The following is a 10814-nucleotide window of genomic DNA, read 5'->3' as shown; positions in this document are numbered from 1 at the left end:
TCTGGAGGCGAAGATGGAGATGAGGACAACCTCTTACTTGTGAAACAGTCAACAAGAAGTTGAATACATCAGTAGAGCTCTAGAGACGGGCTTTTTATTCAGTCCTTGAGCATTCCCACCCAATTTCCGTTTCTTTTTCCAAATAACTCTGCCAATACTTATTGCTTTGGGTTTTTTTTTGCGTATGTGGGCTTCACATTTACAGCAATATTTAGCAATAGTGAGTCCTTCAGTGCTTGGGTGCATAACGTTTTTAAAAGACCCAGTGCTTCAAAAAGACCCGGCGCTTCAAAAAGGCCCGGCGCTCACCTTGCCCGCGGTGCAGTGGTTGGATCGGGCGCTGAGCAGGGCTGAGCCCCGCGCCGGGGGATGCCCGGCAGTGCCCGGCGAGTCGGGGGCGGACCCTTCTGCCGGGAAGGTGTCGGTGGCCGCCCCTCGCCCGCCCCCCGCTTTCACCCGGCCCCGCTGCCGCTCCGCCCCCCGGGGCAGCAGGGCTGGTGGCGGGCTGGCTTCCCCGGCGGCGGGGGAGCGGGTGAGAGGGGCAGCGACTTCGGGAAGATGAATGTGAAGAACCAAGATGTACTGCTGGATTTGGAGGGGGAGGAGGAGGAGGAAGATGATGATGATGGGGAGATCGGTGAGTAGGGAGCTGGGGCGGGGTGGGTCCCCGCGGGACAGCGGGTTCGCCCTGTAGCTCGGCGGAGGCTGCAGCCGCGGAGGTCCGTGGTGCTGCCGGCGCCTCGCCGGGGCTGTGTTCGCAGGGGGCCGGAGGGACTGGCAGGCAGGGCGCCCGCACCACCTCTCACCTCCTTCTGCTACAACTACTGATGGTTTTCCCGTGTAAAATACGGGATGTCTCTATCCGTGCTGGCGGCGTGTGCCAGGTGTGGCTGCCTCGTTGGAGCGGCGTGGCGATGGTCCTGCTTCCATAGCATCGGCAGGCTCAGTAGGCAGAGAAGCACCGAAAACTTTACTTGTTCCTTTCCCTCTCCCGGGAGGGAAACGCGTGAGAGGGGACAGAAGCAGCACTTTGCAGTAGGTGCGATGCTGGAGGTCTTAGGTGTCGCAGGAATTTCCCATCACAGGTACAACCCGTGCCCCTGTGCCTTGGTCCTTGGGGAAATGCGAAGTATTCGATCGCCTCTGCACGCCCCGGTGAGTCCCGTTTCTCCCTGTGCTGCCTGACTGGTGTGCCTTAGCTTGATAGCCGAGCAGAAGAGGAGGATAATCATAGAATGGTTTTGGTTGGAGTGACCTTGAAAATCATCTAGTTCCAACCCCCTGCCAAGGACAGGGACACCTTCCACTAGATCAAGTGGCTCAGAGCCCCATCCAACCTGGCTTTGAACACTTCCACGAATGAGGCATCCACAACTTCTCTGGGCAACCTGTTCCAGTGCCTCACCACCCGCACAGTAAAGAATTTCTTCCTAATATCTAAACCTACTCTCCTTCAGGGACATCACCACGCCCCCACCCCCCATACATATGAACACAAAAAAGAAAAAAGCAAAAAAAATGTAAGGAGAAAATTGGCAAAGCAGAGAAAGACCATGATTTTGCTGGGGAAAAAAAAAAAGCATAGTCTGTCTGCAAGAAAAGCAGACAGTAAAAGCAGACAGAGAGTTTTAAATTCAAAGTGTGTGTTAGCCTTGTTCCAGCATCAGCAGCCCAGGACAATGACATTGTATTTACCGTGGGAATGAATTTTATTAAAGTATTTCCAGAAAACAGCCCAAAAGGGGTTGGTTCTCAGCTAGTTCAGACAGAAGGGGTCTATTCATTTCACTGAAGAGACACAGATTTACTTCAGTTCAGAAGCTGTTTTCAGCTGCAGTAGCCAAGATATTCTAAAGTCTTTTATTTCTGGTTAACTTGTTAAAATGGATCTAGCTCATAAGGAATGCAGGCAAATGTCAATTAGACAAACAAGTAGAAGCTAGATCTGTATATATAAATTTCATCAAGTAAAAAGGGTTCCTGCTTATTATTGTTCAAAAGATTTTCACTGAGAAGTACATAATTTTGATAATTTTTTAATACTGGGACAGAATTTCTGCATTTGTAAAAATTTCTAGTGACATTGACTCTCTCTGATACTCTTATTGCCTCAGTACTAATCCTTTATAATGGCAAATACAGCCTGCCTCATTTTTCAGTTAGCTCACTCCAAAAGTGTATAAAGTTCAAGCCTCACCCAACATCTGTGGAAATCAGGGAATGTCTTTCCTCCAACATTACCAGCCTTTGTTTCAGATGGGAGTATCTTTTGATTTACGGTAATAGTCCAAAGAAAAATTCAATTTTCCATATGAAGTGAGGCAGAGGTATTGTTTGACTCCACTCCCCAAATTAAAGGGTGGATCAGCACTGCAGTGTATTAATCAACAGATGCCTTTTCCTTCCATTCTTCACCCCAGAGAACAACTAAATTGTTTCCTAGTCATGACTCTCTATCAAACTTGGGGTTAGTTCAGCTCCCAGAGCCAGCAGATCATGAGCTGCATCTTCTGCTTGCAGGATACAACAGTTTGGAACAACTCATGCTATGTGGCAAAAGTGACTAAAAATCGTGCAGTGATGATTTCGTGAGTTGTTATGCAAAGCCTGTTACGCAGCACCTGGCTCTGTCACATTTGCCTCTCTGCCTTGCAAAATGCATGTGTAACCATTTCAAGGTTTTTATGTTACGTATAATTACAGGAGAGCTATTTTATTAGTCTGACAAACTTGTAAATCGTCCGCCTGTCTCCAGTTTTATTGTACCACTTGCATCTGCATTTTTCCCAAGGACACCATCCCTGCTTCAGCAAGTCAGCAGAATTTCTGAACTCTTCCAGTTCTATTCAAATCCATTCAAAGTCTTAAAGGCTCATCAGAAAAGCACTGTTATGGAATATCAAAATTTGTAGCCATGTCACATAAAGGGAGTGATCTGTCTCATATTGGCACACCGTTAGTTTTGGTTATCCATGCTGACGATTAGCAAACTGCTCACATCAGAAGCAGGCTTAGGCTTGTTTGGGTCAGAGTTGTGCTTAGGGAAGAAAGTCTTGTCCTAAGGTTAGGACTTTTGACAAGTTGAAACCTTTTTATCCAGTGCTTAAACAAGACAGGCAACTTTTTCTTTTGGAGTCAGACTGTTTTCAAGACGATTGTTACATCAGTGGCATCAATTTGTGTCTGCTATCTCTTGTTACCAGGCAGAAATGGTGGGAAGGACACTGACCATTGCCGCAGCATTTGAAATTCTCCAAACTCCTTATTTTCTGCCTAGAAACTGTCAGGCAGTTCCACAAATTATAAAGTTTTTCTTTCCCTGGTGCCAAGCCTCATACCATTGGTTTGCTTGTGTTTGGGGATTTACAGAATATCTGAGTGCACTCTCCAGAAAAATGAACTTCTGCAGACAATATCCAGAGACATCCACCATGACTAACCAGCCTGCAAGAAATACTTTTGTCTTCACTGGGATATGTTAGTAACTTGCTCACTGTTGTCTTGGTTTTACTCAAATATATATCCTAGTTGTTCCTTGAGCCTTGAGTGTACAACATCTTCTTATCTTTTGATACTGCTGCAATAATGATCAGGCCATGCTTTATAGATGACTGTGAAAAGGATGTTCATATGTCAACCTTTTTATTGTCACACAATGTAGATACTGTGCTGATAAAGATTCCAGCTTCTCTTTCTGAAAGGGCTTTCATGCTATTGTTCAGGATATGTTTTTACCAGCTACAGTACAAAACATGTACAACAATACTGGCTTATTCAGGTAACATTTATTGTGGAGTTGCAGCCTAAAATAACCAGTTTTGTGCAGCCCACTGTACAACTGGAACCCTGCCCTAAGGGATGATGTAATAATGCAAATGATGTAGAGCAGGCATAGCTGTTCTTCACCTCATTACTTTTGTTCACTGCTCTGTTCTGTGCTTGTTTCCTCATGGCATATGCGGAATTTAGTCATGCTGCCTGCCTAGAGCTCTTATTTTTTTCCTATTCAATAGCTTCATTAACTTGCTGCTTCTTGTATGACCCTACAAATATTATTGATATCATATACTGTCCTCCAGTATGAATGTACAGCACACCAACAGTGTTCTACAAATTACTCCAGTTTGCCTTCATGATGCTGTGAAATGGTCTATTCTCTATGGAAGTCTTCTAAGTGCAATGGAAAGTCTTAACAGTTAGAAGCTTTATTTGAGAAATGTGGCTTTGTCCTCCAATATATTAAGTGTAATCCCTACCCTGTGGGAAATTTGAAAGGGTCTGCTTGGCAGTAGGTGCAGAGATCATATCTAATAATTTCATAACGTGCAAGGCTTTATAAGCAGATTCTTTAAAAAAATGTGGTTCTGTTTCTGAAAGGACACTATATTCCTTTTCAGTCTATCTGCAATAATGAGTAAAACTACCCCAGTCCACTCTTTTCACACTCGGTTTTCTTCTCTTTTGCTTCTCAGTCTTGTAATCAACCTAAAAATGACTGGGGCATGTTGCAGTCCTCTATTGTGCTGAAGATAGCTGTGGAATGGGAATGTCTGATGAGCTGAGAATCAAGAATTTCTTTTCCCTTTGTTCTGTTTGTGACAGCGTTCTTGTGCATGTATATATAGGAGATGAGGAACAGGAATGAGCAGGAGTGTAGACACATGGTCTCCTTTATTGTGATTTACTATTATGGCAGTGAGAGACTCTTTGTGGGGAACTGGAACCTGGTACAGGTTTAGAAAATACTGGCCTTTAATAGCAGTCAACATTTAAACTACTTTTCATGCCTTCATGTCCTTTCTCTTATATCTGTTACCCTACGTATATCTGCTACCCTAGTTTACCTACATTTCTTCCTCTCTTCATATTTTAGTAATTTTATCTCCTGAATTTCTACCCACTTCATTTTCACAGAATTCAAGCCACAGAGGAGTACACAATCCAACCCCCACAGTGACATCCATCTTGTCACCAAGTATGGTTGCATTTGAAAGTACACTGCTGGTACCACTCACTTTTTAATTCTGATTTAATGATTTTTCTGCAAAACTACTAAAAAGCAAGTAGTGAGTATAAAAATATTTAACTACAATATAATTACAAGTTCGCAGCTATTTATAATCCATAAATTATGAGGGAGATCAAAGAATCAGGCAGGAATTTAGGAAACTTAAAGCCTATGTACTTAAAACAAATGTACCCAATTTTCACCTATTTAGGGGGTTTTTTACCATGACTGAGTTCGCAGTTGTCCCTAAGAAACTTCCTGTACTTTGAAAGTATTCTTTGTTCCTGTATTTTGAATTTAGCTGTACTGAACATATGAGTCCAGTTTACAGATAAGTGTACAAGCTGTAAGAGGACTTGTTATCTGCCGCTGTATCAACTTGTGCCATTTGCACATCTTTAATAGTAATAGTTTTGTTTCTTTTCTGGCTATCGAATAATAAATTTTATGTTGGATATTTATCACGAGTCATTCCTTGAAATTTTTCCACTATTTATGCAACCCACAAGTTCTTTTAAAAGGAAAAATACTCTATACACGTTTATGCTCAAAAACTTAGATTTTTTTTTTAAATGACTTTTCAACCATGTTCATTTGTAAAAAAGAAAACTTATTAAAATCAATATGTGGGAAACAGCCAGACTTTTGCTACGTGGTACAGGACTCCAGCAGTTCCATAGTGTTACAGTTACTGAAAGTAATGCAATCAAAAACTCACAAAATATGCCCTAATACCACTTGATTTGCATTTTATGCAGTATGTCAAATTGCAGGTAGAGAGCTTGAATTTCAGGAGACAAGAGACATGGAAGCGGACATGTATACATACCATAACAGACATGTTTCTACACAAAGGGACCTTTCAAAAGTAATTAAAGAAGGATTATTAATAGTATCTGATATGATATGCACGGGAAATTCACAGAAACACAGAATGGGTGAGATTGGAAGGGACCACAGAGGGTCAGCTGGTCCAACCTCCCTGCTCAAGCAGAGTCATCCTAGAGCACATTGCACAGGATTGTGTCCAGACAGGTCTTGAATATCTCCAGGGAGGGAGATGCCACAACCTCTCTGGGCAATCTGTTACAGTACATGGTCACCCACATAGTAAAGAAATTCTTCCTTCTGTTGTCCACCATGACCCCCAGGTTCTTCTCTGCAGAGCTGCTTTCCAACAAGTCAGTCTCCAGCCTATCTTGATGCCAAGGTTGTTCCTCCCCAGGTGCAGGACCTTGCATTTGTTGTTGTTGAATTTCAGACAGTTCTTCTCTGTCCATCTCTCCAAATAGAGATGTTCCTTCCTTCTGAAGGGCTGCACAGCACTCTGGGGTATAGGCCACTCCTCCAGCTATGTGTTGTTGATGAAGTTGTTATCATGTATGTCATTAAATAAAATTGTTATCATTTAAATCACCTCATCCTAGAATTTCCTGGTACCTCCCATTTCCTAGGAATTGATGGGTTGCATGCTGTGGAATTAAGGTCTAGTTTGCCACTAGGCATGTTGCAAACCCTGAAGGCGATCTGATACTAAAATGGGTGTTTTCTGCTGTGGTAAAAAAAAACAGAAACAAACACAAGGCTGCTTTTGTATAAGAGCAGTTATATGGCATAAATCAAACAGTCTTGTACCCTCCAAAAAAAGTCAAATCTAGACTTAGCGTGAATATAGGTGGAACAGTTTTACCTCTGAAGAGGGTATGTTCATCTGCTGCACTGGCCATGAGGAGAGACTGCTAGGACATTGCTACCATTTGGGGTTATGGTTCAAGTCTGATGGATCTGGAAGTTGAAATGAAGACTGTAGTCTGTTGTGTTACAAACATGTCAAGCAGCACAAATTGGCTTGGCTATCAAAAGAAGTACTCCCCCCCACAGCCATCCCACAGCGGCAGCCTAAGTCTTTGTGGTATTTTGGCCTTATTTTTCTTCGGGGTGTATCAGCATCAGCATGGTAGGAATGCAAAGCTGTAAAGAAGGACACTGTACACTTTATGTTCTTATTGCTGGCATCTGTGGGAAATGAAAACTGGCAGTCTTGTGAATTGTCATCAAACAATAGACTGTGTTTGATAGTAAGTCTAAGAATGCAAAAATCTGAGCACAGAATCTTTTGTCTTATCCACCCCTCACACTTTACTCAGGCATCCCACATCTCTCTGAAGGCTTTGTGACTGGAGTGTCTTGTCCTTACTTTCCAAGAAAATATACAGACATCTGAAATACAATTTTACTTCATTCAGTGGAATTACTTTCTTTTCATCTGCCCATACTCAAGCATTTGATAACAGCAGTAGACATGTAGGCACAGTTCCTGTATGGACTTGAGAAGTGAGCTCCTGAAGCAATGCTATGGCTAACTGAAAACAAAAGTCCTCAGCCTCAAGATGGCCTGATTTAATATTTGAGCAGTTCTGTCTCCTCTGCAAGATGCAGAATTACGCCCCGAAATCATTATGTACACAAGATACCCTCCCCAAGGGCATCAAGAATCATACAATCATAGAATCAACTGGGTTAGAAAGGACATCCAAGATCATCAAGCCCAACCCTTGATCCAGCACTGCCATGGTTACTAGGCCATGGCACTAAGTGCCACATCCAGTCTCATCTTAAAAACCTCCAGAGACGGTGAATCCACCACCTCCCTGGGCAGCCCATTCCAGTGTCTCATTACTCTCTCTGTAAAAAAATTTCTTCCTAATATCCAACCTAAACCTCCCCTGGCACAGCTTAAGACCGTAGGAGGTGTGCCTAGGCCCCACGTTTGTGTATACATGGTTTCATACTCTGTATGTGAGAGGATAACTCACCCAGCACAGTTGTTGGTTTATTAGGGTTGGGCCGCTGAGTAGCAAACGGTAGGGAAAGGAGAAGACTTTCATTACCATAAGGCAACCCTGCACATATTCTTCCATTGCAGGATATCATCAACTGGTACTGTAATCCTTTGTTCCCATTCCTATCCTGCATCCTTGTCAGAGCAGCTTCCTTCTTTACTAGCCTTTTAGTTCCAAACCTTATCAATATAGATGTCTCCTGTGCAGCAAATGACCTATTGAAAGGCATAATATTACTGAATGCAAAATAGGCAGGGCCCAGATAGTTTTGCTAATGAAAATAGACATTATTAATAAAATGTGTGTGTTATGTTTTAAAAAGGTGAGATTCATACCAACACAAAGAAGCAGGAAGAATGAGGAAGGTCAAATGGTTTTGGAAAGAGATCACATTTAAACATCTTTAATGAATACCAAAATGAGATTGGAAAATTAATAAAATATATTAAAACAGAAACTGAACTTTAAGAAGTGTAGTTACAAGTCTGCTGGAGCATAAACATTCTTTATTTGATTTTCTGCCTCATGGTAGAAACAGCAGCTTAGTTTCATAATATTGTATAAAGGCTGAATAAGATTTAGCCCTTCAATTAAGTGTTTACATTAAATAATTTCCAACTAAACCACTATTCATCAATATTTTTTAGACACAATTGAAAATGGAAGTTTGTAAGAACTGCCATCAGTAGCAGATTTTGCTTTGCTTTTATAGTTTCCCCTCCTTTCATTTTTTTTGATGATGGATTTACCCTGGCCCCATTAAACTGGTTAGTCAGGTTCTCCAGCATTTTTTAGACGTGATTTATCATGGGACATTAAATATTTGCATAGTAGACTGCTTACAGTTTAGTTATCAGAATGAGCTGCTGCACCAGTGTTCTTCTGCAGGAAATAGCCACCACCTCTTTTCTGTTCAGTGCTGTTTGAGACCAGCTGGTGCAGCAGGTGAACTTGAGTGTCTATGATGTGTTTCTATCTTGTGGGTTTCTAGCTTGGGTGGATCTTTTTCCAAGGCATCACAAGACTTTCACAATATCTACAGGAAGATCACAGAATCCTAAGTGGTTTGGATTGGAAGGGACCTTTAAAGCTCATCTAGTCCAACCCTCCAGAAATGAGCAGGGACATCTTCAACTAGATCCAGTTGCTCAGGGCCCTGTCTGGTCAGAGCTTGGATGTTTCCGGGGATAGAGCATCCACTACCTCCCTGAGAAACCTCCAGTGTGTCACTACCCTCGTTAAAATCTTGTTCCTTATATCTAGACTGAATCTACCATCTTTTAGTCTAAAATCATCATGCTTTGTCCTGTCTCTACAGGCCCTACTAAAAAATCTGAAATGACACTGTAAGGTTTCCCTAGAGCCTTCTCTTCAGGCTCAAAGATCATAGTTCTTGTTCCATGGCTGCAGCAGAGACCTGTGACCTATCCCTCAACTATTACTACTTCAAGAAATTACAGTCAGATAGGGAATCTTCACTCTGTAGGGGAGAGCAGGAGCAAGCAGCACTTGTGTTGAGATGCCCTGCACCTCCTATGCTGTGATGATGCTGTAGGACTTGTGTCAGGAGAAGGGGATGAGATTAGTGACTTCTCAGTGGATGAAATATTGTGGATTCTTTCCTTCCTTTGTGGGAGGAATAGTAACTAAAAAATGTCATCTGGATTGCAGACCAGGTTGGAAAGTATGAGAAGTGATTATAAAATATTGGCAGTGTAGCAACGCTGCTAAAGATGCTGGAAACTGATATTAGTAATCCAAGGGTGTGCTGACACAGTGGAGGAGTTGAAGAGCCACATCCTGCCTGTAAGAAGCTGGGGTCTGTTGCTCTCAGTGGAGGAAGCCTGAGATAAGTACACTTGAACTTAAACCAGTGAAGAGATTCACATAGCACAAAGCAGGGTCTTGACTGGAGTGTCTGGTAAAATGACTGTTGAAGAGATGGAAAGAGTAAGGAAATGGAAGTGAATGCAAAACACCTGTTGATATCTGTGTACAGACTAAGAAAGTAAGTAATTAAAAGTGAAAGATGAGGAACTCTTGACAGTATTCATACAAGGAGAGCTGGCCAGTGCAGCTGTCAGGAATTCTTTATTATGAGGGTGGTGAGGCACTGGAACAGGTTGCCCAGAGAAGTTGTGGATGCCCCAATCCTGGAGGTGTTTTAGGCCAAGTTGGATGGAGCTCTGAGCAACCTGGTCCAGTGAAAGGTGTCCATGCTAACAGCTGGGGGTTGGAACTAGATGATGTTTAAAATCCCTTCCAACCTAGGCCATTCTACGATTCTATGATTCTGTGATTCTATTCACCTATTTATCTGGTCAGGAACTCATTAAGCAGTGGCATTAAGTTTCTTCCAATTGAGTTTATCAGGAAAATAAGCTATAGCAAGAGATTAAGGTAATATAGCTGTGGCTGAATTGAAAAAATTCATCTGTGGCATTTTCATGCATATTTTTAATATATAGTAAAATTACTTTGTGTTCATAGGTCATTTATCTAGCAGGAAGAAAATTCCATCTTTATTCCATTAATTATTTGCAAAAACAATTCCACTGCTCTAGGTTTGGCACTGCAGTTAGACATAATAACAAGTCTGAGTTGATAATCCAGAGGTCTCTAGCATTGCCAGAGAATTTTATTAGTTTGTGTGCAATATTAGTAAATTTAATACTGTTCTTTTTCTGTGTGTTTTTTTCCTTAAGTAGTTTAATGGAGTTTTTATAGGCATTAATGAACAAGGATGAGGTCAAGTAATGTACTCTTTACCCTTGTGAGCAGTCCCTTTGACTAGAGTGGGAATAGCATTATTTTTGTAAATGCTATTCATAGTAGAAAATGCAGAATTAGTCCCTAATGGAAGAAATATCTCTAGTAAATCTTTCATCATCTCTGCATATACTGATTTATTCTAGGAAAAATAATTAAATTCATTAATTATTCTGCTGTCTATAAAATACAAG

At 41.8% G+C, this 10814-nt stretch overlaps 1 protein-coding gene across 1 annotated transcript in view; it reads left to right on the top strand.

Annotated features, from left to right (window-relative positions):
- The first annotated feature begins 369 nt into the window (after nt 1-369).
- The window catches only part of ANO6 (anoctamin 6), a 69698-nt gene continuing 59253 nt past the window's right edge, over nt 370-10814 (top strand). Inside the window, exon 1 of the mRNA XM_018080169.3 lies at nt 370-637. Coding sequence (XP_017935658.3) covers nt 370-637 — 268 coding nt within the window. The remainder of the gene's footprint in view (nt 638-10814) is intronic.

The sequence above is a fragment of the Manacus vitellinus genome, unplaced genomic scaffold (assembly GCF_001715985.3).
Source record: "Manacus vitellinus isolate BGI_N305 unplaced genomic scaffold, ASM171598v3 scaffold_5_pilon, whole genome shotgun sequence".
Classification (NCBI taxonomy): Eukaryota; Metazoa; Chordata; class Aves; order Passeriformes; family Pipridae; genus Manacus; species Manacus vitellinus.
This window is presented reverse-complemented; position numbering and strand designations above follow the sequence as displayed.